The sequence below is a fragment of the Odontomachus brunneus genome, unplaced genomic scaffold, assembly GCF_010583005.1.
Source record: "Odontomachus brunneus isolate Ranch 3 - 2012 unplaced genomic scaffold, Obru_v1 Obru_scaffold_148, whole genome shotgun sequence".
Classification (NCBI taxonomy): domain Eukaryota; kingdom Metazoa; phylum Arthropoda; class Insecta; order Hymenoptera; family Formicidae; genus Odontomachus; species Odontomachus brunneus.
In genome coordinates this window covers 38,351-60,413 of record NW_022639598.1, presented here as the reverse complement: position 1 = coordinate 60,413, position 22,063 = coordinate 38,351, and the positions used below count along the sequence as shown (strand labels likewise).

The following is a 22,063-nucleotide window of genomic DNA, read 5'->3' as shown; positions in this document are numbered from 1 at the left end:
TCTTAGAGATCATCTTTAAGATGTCTTTCAGACGATTTACGTATAACTATCTTTAAGACGTCTTAAAGATTATCTTTAAGATATCTTATGTCCCGATTTTAGACATTATGTTGTCTGAGTATATTAGTATTCAATAAATATTTATTGTTTACAAATATTTTTTCTCAGTATATTTTGCTGGGAACATAGCAAATTTTTTGACATAGCAAATGACGCTGTTGCTAAAATATAATTCGGGCCGTGAAATATAAATAGCACATATGAAATAAAAGGATAGAGTCAAACTACGGAACATCGATCTATTCCTCGGCTGTAAAATTGCAATTTTTACTGAAAAATTCTGTCCGTATATTAAGAGATCGCTCTATCAAAGTTTCAAGATTTTATCGATGGTATTCCTAGATTTTTCTAAGCGTAACAGAAAGTTCTGCATTCATACATTCAATTAGACGTAACAAAAGTTTTACATTCGCAAATTTATTCGTGCTTAACGAACGGCAAAAGGCATTAATTATTCGATATCTGAAAATTTAATTGTCTCGAGAACAATGCCTCGTTCCAGCAAATTTACGTTACATTTTTACTTCTGCGCGAACGGCGATCCGGTGAATGCCGGGATTGAGTCGCATATTTCTGACGTGCGGCGTATATGTACGTTCGCGGTAACTCGCGAATCGAGGCAAAACAACGCACAGTTTGTGCCAAACACACGGCTAAACGCGAAGTCGATACGTTCATATCGAAACGGAGGAGAGGGAGGGCCGCCCGTGCGATCAGTCATGCGACTGAATTCTCTCGGATCGGCTCGCGTAGTGTATATCGGTGCTTGACAGTTGGTGAACATCGTTTACTGGTGACAACGCTTAGACGCGTTTAGGTGTTGCTCATCATGTCCGTTGCGGAAACGACGTCGCCTACCGAAGACGACGACGGGGCTAAGATCCAACGGTCGAATCAGCACGTCGCCGCGCTCGTAGGTAAATTCGGTAAACGCCGCTCGTATCTGTCGCTTTTCGAGTCGTGGGACGACACTGTGACTTCAATGAGCGTATCAAACGACATGACACAAATCGTGACTCTTTCTCTCTTCCTCTCCTCACTTCTTTCTTTCTCTTTTTTTCTCTCTCTCTCTCTCTCTCTCTCTCTCTCTCTTCCTTTCTCTCTCTCTCTTTCTCTTCCTCGCAATTCTACGAGAGAAGAGAATTTAGATTTCACGTCGCGTGCGCTCGCGAAATAATTGCGCGCTGCGTTATTTTCTTCAACAGTCGCTTAGTTTTAACCCGTTTTTTACCCACGCGAACGCTCCGCCGTTTATTTCGGGGAAAGCTCACAACGGACAACCACGAGCACGAAGAAATGTCTGAGTGTCGGTAAATAGGGTGAGCTCTCGGGTGCTTAAGTAAAATTAATTAACGGCCTCGTGACTGCCGGTTACCAATTAGCGAGTTGACCAGCGTGACGGCATTGACCCCGGGAGAAGGATAAATAAAGAAAATGTCGGCGGGCAGCCACGACAGCCCGGAAAATGCACAGCAAACAATAGCGTTGTGAAAATGCGCGCGCGCGCGCAGGTGGTTGAGCGAGAGCGAAATAATTACGCAAACCCGGCCCGCACAATCGAGAAGCCGGAGTATGATGATGAAGAAATGATTAAATTGCGAGGGAAGAGCAGCCCGGCTCGCATGCTTTTGCCTCGCCAGTCTTCTCGAATTCTCCGTGTTTTGCACGAACTCCAGTATTTTCTTCCATTCATTGTGTAGAGAGTTCGCTGTCGCGAAGCAGAGCGAGAGATGATTCGCGAATTTATTCGCGGATTTAGCTAGAAGTTAACCAATTAACCGGAAGTCTTGACAATTTCGGCTTTTGATAACTTCAATTAGAATTTCTGACCAGTTTTCGTATTTCATCGGGAATTGTCTCGTCCAACTAAACTTTCTTTTCCCTGTGTTATATTTTTAATATATGCATCCTTCTCCCTCCCTCCCTCTTTCTCTTTCTCTCTTTCTCTCTTGAAAGGGACGCCCGTGTCTTCGTAATATCTGTAAATCTATTGATCACACGTGGCGGTTAACTCCCAATATACATTACCGTAAAATTCAGTCTTCCTAGTTCTCCGAAAAAGCAGTATTCTCTACGCGTTATTACGTATTCAAGAGGTATGCTCAGGTTCTCGATATTTGTTGCTCATGAAGCGGAGCATGCAAACTCAGTCTTGAATATGCAAGAAGTATCGATCCACATTTTTTTGATTACGCTACGAAACATTAAAAACACCCTCAACCCAAAATATATGCACAGTCATGATTCTTCACTCTTTTTGCTCTCCCTTTTGTGCTATCCCTATCTGAAAAGCCCAATTATTTTCATGCAAACAAAAAGGGCACACCACATATGCAATATGAAGCGCAACTCTACCGATAAATACAGAATCGCGTAATCTCAATGGGGTATTCGATCTCGATGACGATGCAACTGCAAGTCTCAAAAGAGAAATCTGTTCGCTTGGAATCGCTCGAAGAGCGATGCAACAATTTTAACGACACACGTCACGATCGATTAGAGCACTCCGCGCGCCCAATAACAAATCACGCGCTGATAAACAATGCTTTGGAGTAATTCCGGCGAGACATGTCCTCCGATCATCGGCCCCGCGCAATGCGGTGCGCGCGTAACAAGTTACGCGGAATGAATGTTAAATTGACATCCCTCTCTTGTGTGTCTCGTAAATCCAGCTTCCCTCGGCGGCTTCGCCCTCGGCGTCACGCTCGGCTGGAACTCCAGCGCCGGCAAGGTCCTGCGAGACGTCCTGTACGCGAGCGGCACGGAGATCGGCCTAGTCGGCGGCATCCTGAACGCCGGCGCCTGCGTCGGCGTGATACTCGCCCCTTTCTTTACCAAGTACCTCAGCCGTGGCGCAACCCTGCTCCTGACCACGCTGGGATTTATCGTCGGGTGGTCGTTCATCTGCTTCGCCGACCAGAAAGTATGCTCTCGCGCCGTTGAGTCCCAAGTCACGCCAAAATGTCGAAATTGCGTACGACAGACCGCGCGAAATTAAAATCAGGGTAATTAAATTAGTTCTTCATCGCCGAATGAATCTCGGTCGTAAGCCTGATGTCACGAATTCCGTTGTCTCATCGTGGAATTTCACTTTGAAGCCAGCTGAGATAACGACGAGTTCGCTACACGGAGAGAATGTCGTAGTGAAAATACAATTTTAGTGATCCGGGAATAGATTGGCAATATTACGAAAATTATAACAAAACGTAAAATTCTAAAATATTTCTGTCGTTTTTAATATTAGAAAAAAAATATATGTAAGGGAAAGATTATACTATAAATATAATAATTTTTACTGCATTTATAGTAATTTTTATTATATCCATGATCACTTTTACTATGTCTTATTATAATTTTTACCACAACGCCAGTCTATTTTCGGAGTACTAAAATTGTATTGTAATTTGTACTATAATATTATCTCCGTGTACGACGCTTGGCGATGCGCCAATCTTCAATAAGGAACCGACGTCGTGAATAGTAGCAAGGATCAATGAAAATTTTTTTTGCTCAGAATAATCGGCAAATCGATGATCAAAATTGATCAGTCGTCGTGTATATAATCACAAATCACAAATAATCTTGCCGATCAGTGAAACTAATAATTAATCGAATTCTGATGTGATCGATTATACATTGATTAATAGTTAATTTCGCCAGTTGATTGAATTAATCGTGATTTTACACAGGGTGAGTCACCTAACGTCAGATTCTAAAATATCTCTATTGTTTTTTGTATTAGAGAAAAATGTGTAAGAGGAATAAACTGTGCAGTTGGAAGAAATGAATGTATAGTGGCCAGAGAGCGGAAACATTTTCACCACGTAAAATCTTTACATATATTTCCCTCTGACACTAAAGACGATAGATAGATATTTTAGACGATATTTTAGACGATAGATATTTTAGAATTTAACGTTATAATTGACTCATTCTGCATTTGACAACTGATTAATTTTGATGATTGATTAGATGATTATTTTAATCAAAGGAAACCTTCATTGATTATTCAATGTAACAATGGATTCAACTCAACACTGGTTATACACACGTGTGACAGCTATAATTTAAACAAATTTTGTTTCACTATATTACATAAAAGGAAGCAAGAAATATAGGGTAGTTTGTGACGAACGGTTTTCCAAGTGAATGGCGGTCGTTGTTAGACATCAACGCGTTTATCATGAGAATCGGATATATTTTACTAGAAACCGGATTTGAGAAGAGTTGGGACGGTGCAGTAACGAATTGCAAAAGGCACGGTAAATTTGTCGAATGCGATTTACCCCTGCTGGGTATTTTCGTAGGTTTCGCTGTTCATAATCGGTCGCTTCGTATGCGGCGCGAGCGGTGGCGTATTTTGCATTCTGACGCCGTTTTACATCGCCGAGATCGCGGACAGGAATTCGCGAGAACGTCTTCTTATGTATTTCCATCTGCTGATCAATTGCGGCATCATGTACGCCTTCGTGGTCGCTCATGTGCTGGATGAGACGGACGCTGTGTGGAGGTAATACTTGCAAAGTTAACAGAAAAAATATTGCAGTAAAAATTACAACAAAATTCTGAACCGTACAAAATTATGATCGAAATCATATTATATATTTAATTAATAGTCATACTATCTTATTGTAATTACTTAAATGGTTTTCACATCATGTATTAGGCAAATCGTAAAATTTATTATTTCTTTAGTAATTTATACTGCAATTTCAGTATAATCCGGTTTCACGAGCAAAATTTTGAAATTTTGATTATTTTGAAAAGATATAATTTTAACGTAATTTTCACTACGATGTTTTCTGCGTGTAGACTCCTGTAGAATCTCTCATGATAGTAATAATTATTAGGTGTACAACTTTGCTTCCGCCGTTTTCCTATAGATGGCTTTAGCGGTAAGTCAAAATAAATAGATCATAGACGTCATATAATAAAGTTGGGCAACTGTCAACATAACCCCATAGAAACATTAGTCGATTTGTGTCTGCATCATAAAGTTATTCTCGATTGAAAATGTCAGTTTACGAGCCAAATTCTCGTCATTTGCGGGAGGTTTTAATTTTCTGCTTCAATATGAAGAAATCTGCGGCTGAGGCTCATCGAATGCTCTCAAATACTTATGGTGAGGCCGCTATTAGTGAAAGAACGTGTCGTGAGTGGTTTCAACGCTTCAAGAACGGTGATTTTGACGTCGAAGACCGGCATAACGGTGGAAGAGAGAAGGTTTTCGAAGATGCAGAATTGGAGGCATTACTTGATCAAGACTCGTGTCAAAATCAAGAAGAATTGGCACGATCATTGGGAGTGACTCAACAAGGAATGATTCAGAAGCAAGGAAATTAGATGCTGTACGAATTGAAGCCGAGAGATGTTGAACGGCGTTTGTTTGCTTGTGAACAGCTGCTTGAAAGGCAAAGACGGAAGGGATTTCTGCATCGCATTGTGACTGGGGACGAAAAATTGCTTCATTACGATAACCCCAAGCGCAGAAAATCATGGGGAGTTCCCGGCCATGCTTCCACGTCGACGGCCAAACCGAATATTCACGGCTCCAAGGTCATGCTCTGTATTTGGTGGGACTAGCTCGGCGTAGTGTATTATAAGCTGTTAAAACCGACTGAAACAATCACAGGCGATCGATATCGAACGCAATTGATGCGTTTGAGCCGAGTATTGAAAGACAAACGGCCGCAATACAACGAGAGACACGATAAAGTGATTTTGCAGCATGACAATGCTCGACCCCATGTTGCGAAAGTGGTCAAGTCATACTTGGAAACGTTGAAATGGGAAGTCCTACCCCACCCGCCGTATTCTCCAGACGTTGCTCCCTCTGACTATCACTTGTTTCGATCAATGGCACACGGCCTGGCTGACCAGCACTTCCGGTCTTGTGAAGAAGTAAAAAATTGGATTAATTCGTGGATCGCCTCAAAAGATGACCAGTTTTTCCGACGTGGGATTCGTACGCTGCCCAAAAAATGAGAGAAAGTAGTGACTAGCGATGGACAATACTTTGGATCATAAATGTATAACAGTTTTTTACAATAAAGCCTCGAATTTCGGAAAAGAAACGGCGGAAGCAAAGTTGTACACCTAATATATCTTTATAAGGGCCTCCACTGTTAATCTTTGCTGATAATACAATGATAACACAATGATTACTACGTAAAATTCAGGAAAGAATATTTGAAAAAGAATATTCGTATTTCAAAATTACAATAACATCATTGTGCCTCCGGCTGATAACGTTGTTACACGCTTGTGTTCGAGTCATTTTCAAGACATCAGTTTGTTAACAAGGAACGTAGGACTGCGACGTTGACAAGTAAATCGGCAAAAGTTTCTTTACGCGAGATTAATAGGGCTCTTGGGACTTAACATCCGCGTCGTTTGTGGCGAATAATATTTCCGATCGAGAACTCGAGCTATACACTGACTTGAACGAGTGTTCCGAGCTAACAAATCGCACAAATCGCGAGGGTCACTCGAATCGAGAGCAGTAAATCACGCCGAGGCTCGTGGCGCCATTAATAACGTATAGGATGATTAGGTACAGTCTTACCTGCGCCGTCACGTGCCTCATGATCCCGCTGATATATCTACTGCCCGAGAGTCCCCTCCGTTATCTCGCGAAGGACGACGAGACTAATGCGAGGACTTCTCTAAAATGGTTTCGCGGCCACGCTTACAAGGACGACGCCGAGATGGAGGAGCTGAAGCGTCTCGCTGATACGGTTCGATTGGGAAAGGTAAAGTCTACTTTTTCGTGTCGCGTTAATCGCTGATAATTAAGGCGAACGTCGAAAGTTGGAGGTTGGAGTCGAAAAGTGACGGAATTATTTTTTAGAATATCAGTTCGTCGACAAAGAATATATTAGATTGGTACGAAAGAAATTTGTCTACTCAAAAGGGATATAACTTTATATTTGGCAGAATCCTTTGAATCTTTTAGAGAATTTTACTCAAACACAAGGTGAATCGCCTAACATTAGATTCCAAGATATCTCTGTTATTTTTTATGCTAGAGGCAATTGTGTAAGGAATAAATTGTGCAGCTGGAAAGGTTGACCACGAGATTTATCCCATATTATTTATAATTTATTTCATACACATTTTCCTCTAACATAAAAAAATAAGCGACTCATTCTGTATGTAACAAAAGGATTATTCTGAAATCAAGGGGAAAATATTCTAAGCGTGATATTTTTCACCTCAAAAGGATTATTCTGAAATCAAGGGGAAAATACTCTAAGCGTAACTGATTCACCGATCCGATAGAAGAAGGCCTCCTGCCGAGATGATTGGGTAATTAGTGGAGGTTTCTTGACGCGTGAATACGGCGAAATTATCGAGCTTTAAAAGACCTTTGCGCACACGCAAACTGCCTAAATCCGCAGAAACTGCATGTACAACAGCTCGACCCATTAAACCTTTACGTCTCCGGTGGATGCGGAATTAATGCTCCATCGCGTTCGGCTTTACTACTACTAGCGCGTCGTACAAGCCCATAAAGACCTCGCAAATACGGATTGCGAACGTTATAAAATAACGCGAGTCGGGGAGATCTCATTTCGGGGTTGTAACCGCTGTGAAGTAACGCGCGAGCTAGGGGAAAGACTTTGCTCGGGATTGCACGTACGCGGTCCCCCTCTAAATAGGACTCTCCGACGGAGATCCTCGCTGCGAGGCACGACACTATCCCCGCCGTGTGGAGATCTATAAAAGTGTTGCCGCGCGTGTCTATAAAAATAGAAAGAGTCGGGAAAAATAGGACACGTTCCGTCGCGGGGGATCACTCCGAGATGTGGAAGGATCTTAAAGATCCAGTCGTTCTCCCAGAGCTGTTCTTGTCGCGAGATGAGAGTCTGAAAACGCGAGACGCTTTCTTCCGCAGATCACAAGGGACGTTCTGTGCAACCGGCGCATCGTCCGGCCCTGCCTCGCCTGCGTGTTCGCGTTCCTCACCCAACAATTGAGCGGCGTCAACATCATGCTCTTCTATTCGCTGACGCTGTTCGACATCGGCGGTTCGGGCTACTTGACCGCGAGCGAGCTGACCGTCATCCTCGGCGCCGTGCAAATACTCTCCTGCCTCGTGGCTACCGGTCTAATAGATGTGCTTGGACGCAGGGCACTACTGGCTGTATCCTCAGTGCTTATGGGATTGTTCCTAGTACTGTTAGGTAAACGACTCCCCGTCGCGCGATGTTCAGCGGTCGTATTTGGCCGCCGCTGCGGCCAACGCATCCGGGATAGCTTATAGTAATGCGCGTCTAGATTCCCTGGAAAATAGAGTTTGGCCATTCTTCGAGTCCTGTTTTACTGCTTCAACTCAAGCAGGTCTCTCAAAGTGGCGGGATCAATTACTGTGCAAAGGGATCGTATAATAATTCATCTTACGATCAACGTTACCATCATAAAAATGAGGTCGCAAAGCAACTCACTCATGTATTTCGGTCGTTTTACAACAAATCTAATTCTTCTCACTTCTATTCTGCAAACACGAAATTTTTCATGGTCATGGTAAAGAATAATAAAAGAAATAACTTGGAGCACGTTTCACTTGATACTCGCAACGCGCTTAACCGACACGAGTCATCCCTGCTGCGCAAGTACGCCATTTTGAGAGGTAAGTAGCCAGACCGTATCTCCTGGGGACTCTAGGCGCGTCCTTACGCGAGCCATGCTCGGAAACGAAGTGCCGAGTCAATGAATATTTCACTCGTATCACTTGCCGATCAATCGACAAACTCATCGCGACTTTAATGGAAAAAAATCCCTTCCACGATCTTCTTGCTAATTTTCTTTTTATTCACGAGTTTCGGAGGAGAGGGGGAGGCGACGTGCTTCCTCGACTCCATGGGTTATTCCTCTTCCATGGGTATTTCCTCAAAGTTGGTAACTTGTCCCGCGACGAGATAGTCGGAAGTGTTTGCAGTTAGGAAGATTTGCATTTTTCTTACCTCGTGGGAGCAGCTTAACGTGCTCAACGCGCTTTCTTTTTGCTTTATCTGGTTTCCTTATATTCTTTTCTCTTTCTCCCCAGTGCATCTTACGTCGGGAAACGAGCGATACGGAGTGTCTAAAGCGGCGTTTAATCGTGTCCCGTTTACAGATCGCTCGTAAACGACGCGAAAATCGCCCGCTATTATTCCGCTCGTAAAGGGGACCGATACGTGAACGCGATGATCTACCCGTATCCGAACACGCGCAATTTTTCAAAGAACGAGTCGCGCCGTCACATCTACAACGTGCTCCTATAGCTTTGGCCGCGCTCCAGCACAGAACACACTACTTCCGCTTAATAGTACTCGACGCTGCTTCGACACTACGCGCACTACACTAATACACATATCGGAGCCATTCACATGTTCGCAGCTCGTAAAAAATAGAGAAATCTTCTCTCTCTCTCTCTCTTTCTCTTTCATTCGCACACACAAACACATACACCCTCTGGGGAAGTTACATTCGTCTTGATTCGCGAGAATTCACGGCGTGTTGTGACTTCCCGAGAAACATCATTTATCAACCGAGAAACAATTCGCGCAACGTGCATTATTTCATGTTTCCTCGTATATAAGTGCAAAGGAAGATTTCTGCTCCTTACGCGCAGAAGATTCATACGATAAATCAAACCTGTGCCACTTTGTTTCGCGGTGTACGTGTGCGATATTAATCGGGGCGAATCGAGACGGAGAATTGCGCGCGATTGAACATTGCGATGCGGATTATTCGCCTCGTCGCGAAAGTAACTCGGTAAGTAGGAAGGAAGCGACAGGTGCGAGCCAAAGTGTAGGTAGCTTAGTAGAACAAGACAGAACCGGTCCAACCCAAGGGACCAGCGTGGGCGGCACGAACGGGTCTCGGTCTCTATTGCGGTCAAAGTTTCGTATTCTATGGTTTATTGATTTTCACATATATATTAGAGAACACGGAGGGACCTCGAATAAAGATCGCCCGTGTCTGCCGCACACATCGTCCACTCGACATCTTCTCCGCTTTACTACTTGCGGCGCGAATCTCTCTCGTAAAGCTGCAGAATTTTTCAATTTTAATCTGCGAATCTTCTACACAGACTGGTTGACGTTGACGTGATGTAAATGAGTGAACCAAGCGCCTTTTGATTTGAAGAATTCCTGCTTCTTATGAATCTAATTCGGTCCTAAAAAACAGAAATTCTGTTTTGTTTGAAGGGAACAGAAATCCTGGTTGTTTTTCTGATTTCTATGAACTAAATTCGAGGTTCTAACCAGGAAGTCTATTTTGTTCGAAGGGAACCGAATTTCTGGTTCTTATAAATTAAATTTGGCTTTTATGAACTAAATTAGTTTCTAAGTACCAGGAATTCTATCCCCTTTAAACAAAACGGAATTTCTGATTCTTATGAACCAAACTCGATTCTTACGAAGAGAATTCTGTTGCAAGAACCAGAAATTCTGGCTTCCTTCAAGCAAAATACATTTAGTTAGTTAATTGTCACGTCAACTCAACCAAGCTTGCTCTCCGTGTCGAGTCTCTCTTTCACTCTTTCGCTCATGAATATCACCAAATCGCACGACGATCGTCGCGAAGCCGGATCAGATCTCTCTCTCCCTGAAGCGTGCGTCCGCAGGGTGGTTCTACAAACTGCGGGAGCAGGACCCGGAATACGACGACATCTACTACTGGATGCCGCCCACGTGGACGACGCTGTTCTTCGCCGCTTACAACGTCGGCTTCGGGCCGATCTCGTGGTCGCTGTTGGGCGACAGCTTCCCCATGGAGATGAGGACGACCGCTGCGAGCTGCGCGGCCGCCTTCACCTGGCTGCTGTCTCTGACCGCGACGATGACCTTCGGCGAGATGCTGGACGGCCTGGGCGTGCTGCGGACCATGTGGCTCTTCGCCAGCTTCTGCTGGCTGGCCGGCGCCGTTACCGTCCCCCTCGTGAAGGACACCCGCGGTCACAGTCTGGCCAAGATACAAGAGAGCCTCGCCACCGGAGAAGCACGAGCAGCGGAGAGAAACATCCCCGAGCGGACGTGAAACGTCGTCGGCCGGACGACGTTCCGCTATCACGCGCGGCGACAAGCGACAGCGTTCTCCACCCTCGTCGATCGTTGAGAAACGACCTCGGACGCTGTGGGAAGACGAATGTCTTCGGATACGACGGGCGATACGGCGGGGCCGGTGGCGATGATTTAATAGCTCTCTAGATCATTCTCCGCGCTCAGCCCGGCGACTCGGCCGTTTTATCTCGCGTTTTGACGTAATCTGCAGCGCGCTAGAGCTGTCGGAAGGGACCGTTGCGCGGCCTGAAAATTACGACCTCGTAAATCATGCGAATAAACGCACGCCTGTGTGCCGCGAGCGTGACGGCGGCGCAACAACACGGATTCGCAGCACGTGCCACGGTGCGGCTGCGGCGACCGGGTAATCAGCTGTGAAACACCGTCTCTCGAGTCCGACAAATCGGCCGTGCCGTTCGTACGCGACGACGATGGTCGTCGCAGCCGTGGGATAACATGGCGAACACGTTGACACTCGGCGAGCGAGCGCTCAATAAATGCGTCGATCCCGCTGTAAGTCACCGAACGAAAATACGACGATCCAGCGGGAGAACGTATTACCTCATTCCGCAATCGCGATATTGGACGCGGCGTCCGCGTCAGCTGGAGTCGCGCCAGAATGCGGAGATCCGCCCGTCGTATTTTGTTTCGGGCTGAAATATCGCTAACAGATGTACCAGCGCGACGATTCCGCCGCGTTCTCTTGACAAAAATAACAGGACGGCTGCGACAGCCATCATCGCGGCTGAGATCGAAGGGTAATTTAAGGCGTTCGTCGGCGTCGAGCTCGATTGATGAGTTGATCGCGAGAGTCGGACGGGCGATTCGACCGAATTGCGGGCTTGCACCGCGAGCAATTGCTGAATCTCCCGGTGGAGTTCCTCAGGAGCTTGGCGAACAATTCCAGGCCAACGAGAGAAGCGTTAGAGAGAATTCACACCTTAGCAGGAAGGCAGAAGACAATCAGAACTCGCGCTGGTAGAACAGCAGAAACTAGTCGACTACTGCATCTGATCACCAATTCTGATTGGCTTCTGCTTTTCTGCCAAGGTGTGAATGCACTCTTATATCTCGCTTCTCGAGTCGTAATTATTCTTCGTAATTATTCTTGAGTCGCGTGACAAGATTTTGGAATATGTCTCTTCTTCTTCGTCTCGTATCGCGCAACACGATGCAATCTGCGCAGCTTGTGAAAAAAGCATCGTTATTAACTCCTACAATCCGGGAAGCTACTATAGTCGCGCGACAGGGATTTCATATTTTTTACTAATCTACTGTTTAGTATGTACAAAAAAGTTCTAGTTTAAAGGTGATGGTTAATTTGGGATAAAAGAGCAATTAGTATATCCGAGTTTTGATTCTGATTGAAGTCTTTCGACCTCGATATTTCGTTTAACAGCTTCAATACTTTGGATCCTAAATAGAATCTTTTAGTTCTATTTAGGATTTAACTTATATCTTTGCAGAGAAGCTCTCTTTAAAACCTACATTTTACATTTATGTTTCTTGCCATTTAGAGGTGCACAGTAGGGCTTCAATTTCCATGTGTATTAAACATAAACTGATCCTTCAGTATATACAGATGTTAGAAAGTTCAGTTCCGAAAATAGAATTGAAATTCCGACTCTAGTATTTGTCACTGCGTTAGAAATACGTAAAATTTTGCGAAACATCCAGGTCGACTTCTTCTGAAGCGCAATACGACAATCAAGACGTTTCAAAGCAAAAGTTAAAATGCAATGGAAAATAAAGCTTCTGAAAAATTTTCGCCCTGAAAAAATCCGCTGTGAATGTATGAATATAAAGAAACACGATGCAGTATAATATCATAATGCGCTGTAAACGAGATAGTGAACAAAAACATCGAAACAATGTTTCCGAGCGAAAATGGGGACGGAATTATAAACGACGCCGCGATACCGTCTGTATTACAAAGTTGAGCGCGGTTGTCAAAGAGGAGAAATCGCGTTCGCTCTTGACGCGAAAAGTTCTGCTTAGGCTTTCTTTCGTGGATAGTTTGACCTCGAGGGCACTCTATTTGCAGTAGTGTGCACAGATACGCTCATCCGCAAGCAGATCAAAAGCGCATTTTTGAGAGGTCAAAGAGTGTGCCGACTTCGCCCTTAGGGGCTTAAAAATTGCTTGGCGCATAACTTTCACGTGAAGGGCTTCCCGTCGCCACCGAATGAAGATTCATTGACGCGCGTTGCAATTCGAAGGACTGAAATTGCACGCTTTGATCTCGCAGTCATCGTCGTCGTTGTCGTCGTCGATATTTCAGCGCAGCGTGGAAATAGCGGAGTTATAAAGCGTACTTTGTGCTCCGATATGAAGTCAGTATAACGTCGAATTGGAACGCGGCGCGCACGAGTTGCGCGTTTAATTGAAAAATCAAGTCCTCGCGTATAGTGTTGCCAGTGCCGAATCTCGAGTTCAGTAATCAATATGTCGGCTTGTCGACAGTTTTGTAGATTCCGCTGCCTATGTCACGTTTTTAAAATTCGTTGAAATTTTTATCAACAGAAGCATGTAAACGATAAAATGTCGCGTGTTACAATGAAATTGAATCATATTGCTACTACATGCACTACATGCATGCGAAATTTACGTCGCTGGATTACGTCAGCGATCCCCATGACGCCGTTAAAAAATCTAATGACCCACTTGACAGTCAATGTATTAAAAGGGAAGAAGGTAGGCATATGGATCACTTTTTTGAACGAAAAATCTAATGCATAATCATTAGGAAAGAAAAGTTTATCTTTATTTAAGAAATCAATCTCGTTTCGCATTACCACTTTCTTCCCGCGCTTCTCGATAAGATATACACGCTTACATATTGATATATAATACATATAGCTTATTCCACATAAATATAATAATCTGAAATATATTTAAGAATTTATTAGCCGCCTTTCGCGTTTTTATACCGTGTCGGACGAGGTGGACTTTCACGTAATTTCCTCAGCTGCGAGTCTACATATCTCTGAAATATGATCAAGAAACGAACGCGGAGAGTACTTGACGGTAAAATAACGGCATATTACGGAGAAGAAGAAGTACGAGAGGAGAACTTCATGTTCTCTTTTTTCCTCCCCCGTCGGAAGTACCGCGAGATGTTAAAAAGTGAAGGAGCAAAAATACGCGCCAGTTCCATCGTTATTTATTATTTTAAACGCGGACAATGTACGTCTCGCGGAACCGTTATAAAAAGATAAAGAAACGCTCGAGCCGCGCGGCGAGAGAAATCATCACGATGAGTCTTGCTGAGACGGAGCCTCCGCGCATAAAATTTCTAAAGACGACGACGCCTACCCCACGACGGCAGCAGCCGTACCAAGAGCAAGCGCGGGGGCGCGCAAACAAACGCGCTTTGAGAGAAGGAAGAAAAATACAAACAGGGATAAAGGCGCGTCCGTAAACCGAGGCAGGCGAGGAGAGCTCGGCGAGACGGAACTGCAAACGAATTTTATCACGCGCCTTCATACCATCCGCGTTGCGTCGAAACGATCCTCCATAAACGCAATCCCCGCCATTAATCTTCCCCGCCGCATTTCTTCCGTGCACTACCGTGAAACTTGCATTTACAACCGCGAGTACATTTATCTCGAGCGCGCGCCCCCGCGATCCCCGGAATTCCAGAGTGACGTCGCGCATTACCATCTGACGCATTTCATAATTCCCCTCGAACATTATGAACTCGGAGTTAAAGTCCGAAAGTTAAAAGCCAAAGTTAAAAGCCCGGGCGGGAGAGAGACGCGCGTGCGCGCACGTATTTGTCGTCGACTCGTCTCTCGTTTTCTCGCGCGGTTAACGAAAAATGTATATGCAAGTGTCGCCGCGCATATTTATTCCGCGCTCTGTGGGAGTTTCACGAGAAACGTCACTTTCCAAACTTGCGCGTAGCACCCGTCGTGTATTAAAGAACGCGCGCCCGCGCGCTTACGTACACAGCCGCTCTCGTGTGTCATTAATTTTGCCATCAAAGTTACTGGCGGATCCTCGAGGAAACTTGGGTCGTGTTGCGCACGCGGTGCTGTAATTTAGCGCGAGTCGATACCGTAATCTACGCGCGAAGTGGCGAATCAAGAACGTCCGATTCAAATTTCAGCTCTAAATCTCTCCGCTGCTTAAACAGCAGCAGCGCCGGCCATCGTGATATCGTCGATCGCCGATTCGCAACGATACCCTCGCGCGAACGCGCGAATCAACGTAATAAGAATCCTTCGCTCGAGCGACGGAGTTAGCTTTATCGCACATTTCGCACATTAGCCGATGAATATGACCGCTTTCTTCTTTATTGGCAGTTTGGCTCCCATACTTTCGAAGATAATGGCCAGGAAATTTCCGCAACTGCGCCCCGGGGAGCTACTCGCGTGTCGACGATGGACTCCGCGATTCATGAATTCTTCCGCGCGAAGAATTTGCACGTTTTCGTGATCTTCGCGCTATGAGCCACTCCGAGGCTCGCGTTACAGCCAACAACTACGGACTCGCGCTTTTATCCTTTTGTGCAAAAGGTAAAGTTATCTATTGTATTATTATCGGTCGTAAAGCCACAAACGTGAATAAAATTCATCCAGATCAATCCTCCAAACGTTACCGTTCTTAAAAACATATGTTCTGTTTTTTTATGTAGCTCTTCAATTTTATTGGATTACAAAAATATTAATAGAATCATATTTCTCGACGATTCAGATTTTGCGATTTCTAGATCGTCGAGAAATACTGACTAAAAAAAGAAAAATATATTAAATTTCTATAATTTTTCCGGGAGTTGTGTGGAAAAAAAGGTACTAAAATTTACCCATTTTCAAATTTACCCATATTACACGTAACTTTTTAGTGTTTATGTTTCTGAGATTAAAGATAATTCTTTATTATTTATATAAAAAATACTCACGTAACACATATGTCTCAAAGATATCTTGAGATATCCAAGACATCCTAAAGACTTCCTACTTGTTTTAGATGTTTTTTGGACGTCTTTGAGATATGCGTGTTACGTGAGTATCCTGTATACAAATAATGAAGAATTATTTTTAACTCTAGAAACATAACTTCTAAACATTAGAAAGTTGCGTGCACTCTAAACGTACTCAACACATTTTCTTTCTCTCTCTAGTTAAAGAAGATTTGTGCATTATCGCGCATAATTATGTGACAATTTTCTTTCATTAATAACTAAAAATCTATGTGATTATTTGCAAAATGATAAAGGGATTTTTTGTTTAATTTAACTTAATATACAAGCACATAACAGCACACATCACCACTACAGCTCATCCATCATATCGCGCATGATCATTCACCAATTTTCTTTAATTAATATCTCGAGATTTATTGCGAATATCGCAAAACGATATTTTATATTCACCTCAATTCGTTGTACGTTCCCGCAAAAATTGCGGAGGAGAGTTTGGGATATCCTGTATACATATTCTGTTCTAACCTAACGAGAAAAAGAATGTACTGCGCCCGCTGTGCAAGAGAGACAGTACGAAAGGACGAAAACTGCGGGGAAATGACAATTTGTCACGAAATATCCGTTGCATTCGCGAGTACACGATATACACAAAGTTAAATTACCGAAGCGACCCGCCGGCTACGCGCTATCTTCGGGAGCGCGGCTCAGTAATTAGTTGCCAAACGCAGATTAAATTTGTTCCGGAAATTAATCCGATCAGCGCGAGCTATAAGTTGCAAAGTTTCTCGAAACGTATCGTTCGTGCCTCGCCACGAAGCTCGATCCCCGATCCGGGGATCCCAGAACTGTTTCCGATGTTAACCCTCGTCTCGCTCTGCGAAACTTCATGGCAACAGCGGCGGTAACGTACCGGTTAACCGATCCAAATCGTAGATCCGACATGAACGCACTTGTATGACGTTTCATCGGTTCGCCGATGTGTAGATTAGCTTAGATGAGTTAAGTTCTGCGCTGCAATTTCCAACGAAACAGCCGACCGGTCGACTTACGTAAACAGCGTCGGTTTACATCTTGCTTCCCGCGGCGGCTACATTCGCTCGCGAATATGCGTATTTCGCTCACTCGCGTAACGCAATATTTGACGTCGGGAAACTTTAGGGAACCAATAAAACTGAAATTGAAATGAGCAGTGGAAGCGCCCAACGTTCCATTGGACGTTTAATATTTCATTATACGTCGATAACGCGAATTTTCGCGATAACTCTCTCTCTCTCTCCCTGCCTCCCTCCCTCCCTCTCCCTCCCTCTCCCTCTCCCTCTCTCTGCCTCTCGTTCTTGCAGACGTTCGTCTCGTTCTCGAAATTCGCCACTGGAATATTGCATAAATTTTCTTAACAGCACGTACCGCGTGCTGCGTTTTACTTACGTCTCTAAGAGTAGTTTCGTATACGTTTTTGCGACGCACAAAAGATCATCATTGTGATCGAGGTTTGCGTCAATATTTGTATCGACGTATCGTTGCGTACACGGAGAGAATGTTACAGCGAAAATTATTGTAGAATTTTGTGACTGAGGAGCGAATCGGCATTCCGTAGTGATCAACTATCTTTTCATTTTATTGCGTTATTTCTCTCTACTTTAGCAACTGAAGTACCTATTAAAAAATATGCCATCTTAAAGAAATTTACCGAGTTTCCTAGCATGACACAAATCTTACTAACAGCTGATTCCTGCACTAGAAACACAATAAAATTGAAGAGAATATATATGAAGGAAATCGTAATTATTCTAACCGTATAAATTCTTCCTGTGTGTGGATATTGCTATCTTTCTCTCGGAAAGAAAGGGGAAGAACATTACGTCGATGTTAATTGGTGCAGAATGTACCGTATGTATTCAAAACTCTGCGCTGCGTTAACCATTAATAAGACCTTATAGGATTGTATTTCCCGATCTGCGGGCTTTAAAACAGCCGTCGAGCGAATTGACGGGAATCCGACTGACCGATTAGCTGAGAGATACGAGCGAAACGGCGAGATCGAAAACCATTCGGTTCTGTTTTATTGTAATTACAGGAGAATCAAAAATAACTCTCTCTCTCACTCTCCTTTTTCTCTTCATTTTATTAATTGGATTTGTTTTCCAAATGCACGTCACTGCGGTGCGCGACGTAACAGTTTATAATTTGCAAATTATTACACGAGTGAGTTCGATCGGAATTGCGAACGAGTGGCCGGAAAGGGAATGATCAAAAGCGGACTCGAGCGACACTTGAATGCGTCGCATTTGTTATGTTGCGTATATATACGTGCACCGGATGTCCCTCTTGTCATTCCGATGGTGTTCCTTCATGAGTATACTCTCGTACGTACGAACGCGCGTGAACAGCAAGATTATTAGCAATTCCATTTCGCTGATGCTCGGTGCACTTGCGATTATTAATGTTCTCATGGAGAAGCGGTGTGAACGCGCGGAAAGGATCGTGAAACGCGCTTTGGACATCAGTTCTGCTGTCGGGAAGACGTGCAAACACTAGCAACGGCGCTGCAATTTTCTCGGCCGGCCAAGCCGAGGAATCCGAGTGTTGCATTGATGTTCGCAATTACAATCACTAAAAAATGAGATGTAACTCGCTTCTAATGTTTAGGAATTATGTTTCTAGGGTTAAAAATAATTCTTGATTATTTGTGAAAAGGATACTTACACAACACGCATGTTTCAAAGACATTCAAAAGACATTTAAAACAATATCTTTTGGATGTCTTTAAGAATAGTCTTTAAGATGTGCGTGTTGCGTGAGTATTCTTTGCACAAATAGTAGAGAATTATCTTTAATCTTAGAAATATAAACCCTAAAAAGTTACGTGTACCTTAAACATGGGTAAATTTTACTCAACGCATTTTCTTTTCCATCTTCTCGTGGAAAGCGACATGGTTTTCGCTCGATGTTTATGAGCGAAGGGACGAAAACTATGGGCTTGTGTGATAAGCATTGCTCGGATCAAGATAAAACGATTGTATTTTTATGCTGTTGTAATTTTATAAAACAACGTGTACGTGACATGATAGAAAATCGTCAGTCACGAAACAACGCGTGCATTGTATCATGAAATTGTAACGACATGAAAATACGGACGTTTCCTCTTATCTGGGAGATCCGAAAAACTATTTGTCACACAATTCAATACTTTCGCTCAGAGTGGCAAGAAAGGACGCCTTTGACTATTCGTTCGAAAAACATTTCTCGTGTGAGTGAGAAATGGCAGATACACGCTTGCGCCAAAGCCGACCTAATTATTTTCCACTTAGGTAGATACGCGCATCAGTAACTCGTATCAGTAATTACAGACCGGGGTACGCAAGTAGACCAAGTTGAAACACTTACTCGCGACAAGTAGCCTCGAATATCGCGACATCTGCCCCATGTAAGTATGTGCAGCGGTAGGAATGCCAGCTGGTTAAGCTCACAAAAGCTCATACGAATAAAAAATACGTATGAACTTTCATTCTGTCTTCCGTCCTGTTCTCTCCTCAGCACGTGTATTTAAAGCCATGGCGTTTACATTTGTTGCCTGAAATATTTATTGCTCCACGAGAATTCTCCTGCAAAAATCGTCCGTTTTACAAGTCGATACCGTCGACAGTCGCGCGTGTCGCTCGCAATCGAGATTACGTGAATTGCATTCGGCGCGTAATGGATGCATTCTCCGACGTTCGTGCGTTTCCTACAAATTTGCCGAACGCGCTGTCCTTCTTTTATCGTCACCTCTCCGTTTCTGTCCCGACCGCGATAATATCTTTATCGTTATCGCGTTTTATTTATTCCACGATATAATGAAGATTTAGCTTGTCCCAGATCGGTGGAAGTCTTCTTTGTTTTGCCTTATTATCATATCACTCTCCCATAATCGTTTGTTCATTCATTCATTCGTTTGTTTGTTCAAGAGGAGAAGGAGAAAGAGAGAGAGAGAGAGAGAGAGAGAGAGAGAGAGAGAGAGAGAACTTTCCAAAGAGGCCGTGAAAAAAGAAGTATGGATATCCATTCGGGTGAATTATCCCGGACGCAAAAAGTGAAGGGCAGTGTCGTGAGGAGGATGTGGCGGAAAAAGTATGTGTAACGGTGTCATTCGTCATACTTATGTCACTTCTGAAATATATTGTTTTTCTCCAGAGTATAAACGTCGACGACTGAAACGTCATATGCACTGTGAAAAAAAATCCAACTATAAATCATATTAAAGACCATAATAATAGAAATCGTTGTAATAATGAGATATTAAAGCTTAACTCTTTGAAGTAAGGACCTTCAAAATTGGAATTCTAGTAAAATATTCATGTCACATATCTAGAATGACAACCCATGATATTACTCTTTTTTAAATAAATTTTTTTCTATTTTCTTATTTGTACAGGTGAATAGGGGTGGTTTCACCGTGCAATCACATATTTCCAATATTATGTACAAGATGAGTGATGATTGCGAGATCACTACGCCTAAAGCTATGATTTGGTTCTAATAAGTGATCTCACTAGTGAAACCACTGTGCTCCAAAGGGCCTCGAGAGTGACGTAATGTCTCAATTTCGAAACAGCATGTATATGAATTGTAGTACACGAGTAGTTGTGCAGTATGTGCACTCGGTTGCTGAACGGTTTGCACACCAATTTTCCCAATGAAGTCGCACTCCAGATTGTCACAGTTGAGAGACACTGCTGATGTGTTTGCGTGGTAATGGAAGTGACAGTACACGATGCAAACACAGATCTTTTATCATACTCTCTTATCTGACGAACAGGAATATAATAAAGAGTTTTTGTAAGAACTTAATAAGCATTTAAAAAGAATTTTGAGAAGAATTTAATAAGAATACAAAACACATTCTTACTAATATATTTCATTTATGTATATATAATTTCTTTTACTTAAATATATTTTTGTTGATATATTTATATAAGGTTATAGAGAATTTAAAAAATGAGAATATAAAAAAGGATACAATAAAGATACGCTTACGCTTTTCCTGAATGTTTCCCGTTGCGATTGTGACGTCAGGCATCTCATGTATTGTCACTTTACTTTCTCTCGTGACCAATTAAGCTGTGCAAACGCGTCAGTAATGTCGACTGTGAGGACTTCAAGCGTCGCAACTTTATTCAAAGAAATATGTGCAAGCTGTTTCGTAACCGAGCGCACATACATCCGTGCGAAATTTTCGAGAGCGAGTTTCTTTCGGTCACTTCCGAAAAACAATGAGCGATCGATCGCTCGTATCCGCTCGTGTAGACTAAAGATAAATCCCGCGTGCGTTACGCGCGCGTAACCATTTTTAACGAGTTGCAATCGCCCTTCCGCCTAAATTTGCTACACTAAAGTACTCGAAACCTTCAAACGCCTTCCGTTCATCAATCCATCAAACTTCCCATTGCTGTCCTTGTTATTTTCCGTAAAGCCTATCCCATATGAAATGACATAGCTGCATGTGCATAAGACTGTATGAACCAATGAACATCGAGTATTGAGCATCAAGCATCAATATGGCGGCTTAACACTCAATGTTCATTGGTCAATACGATCTTATGCTATGCATATGCAGCTGTGTCATTTCAAGTGTGGTGGGTTTAACTCGTCTCGGATATGGTTTCGATGGGAAGCTTCTAAATTAGGTCACGAGCTTCTGCAATCGACTATGTCATAATCTCGCTATTATTATCGTTTAATTATAATACGCTCGCTTAACTCTCCGTAAACTCCAAATTTTATAGCCACGCATTGGAAGACCTCGAAGTTCAATTGGCACCGAACGACCGAGCTCGTAATCAGCGCGCGGCCGGATTACGCGAGATAAATCTGTCCCGTAAATTATTAATTCCCGACAAATCGTGTACCCATACGACGACAAAACTCACGATTTTAAAACTCGCTGTTCGCAACACGCGGAAAGCAAACGTTCAATTTTAATAAACGCTCCGCGCGCAACCTAATATAGGGGGACCTAATATATCTTCAGCGGGCAACGCAAGTTACT

At 43.4% G+C, this 22,063-nt stretch overlaps 1 protein-coding gene across 1 annotated transcript; it reads left to right on the top strand.

The window, feature by feature from the left end:
• The first annotated feature begins 216 nt into the window (after positions 1–216).
• On the top strand, positions 217–16,279 carry LOC116850548 (facilitated trehalose transporter Tret1-like). Its single transcript, XM_032828959.1, has 6 exons — positions 217–977; positions 2,733–2,983; positions 4,368–4,570; positions 6,614–6,812; positions 7,958–8,246; positions 10,676–16,279. Exons 1-6 carry the CDS (start codon positions 890–892, stop codon positions 11,086–11,088), a joined length of 1,443 nt encoding a protein of 480 aa, XP_032684850.1. The 5' UTR covers positions 217–889; the 3' UTR covers positions 11,089–16,279.
• Positions 16,280–22,063: the final 5,784 nt, after the last annotated feature.

Excerpts from the sequence above, each read along its gene's own strand:
- LOC116850548 (XM_032828959.1), top strand. The coding sequence starts at position 890 with ATGTCCGTTGCGGAAACGACGTCGCCTACCGAAGACGACGACGGGGCT. Across the intron at positions 978-2,732 it reads GCACGTCGCCGCGCTCGTAG|CTTCCCTCGGCGGCTTCGCC; the intron begins GTAAATTCGGTA and ends TCGTAAATCCAG. Across the intron at positions 4,571-6,613 it reads GAGACGGACGCTGTGTGGAG|GTACAGTCTTACCTGCGCCG; the intron begins GTAATACTTGCA and ends TAGGATGATTAG.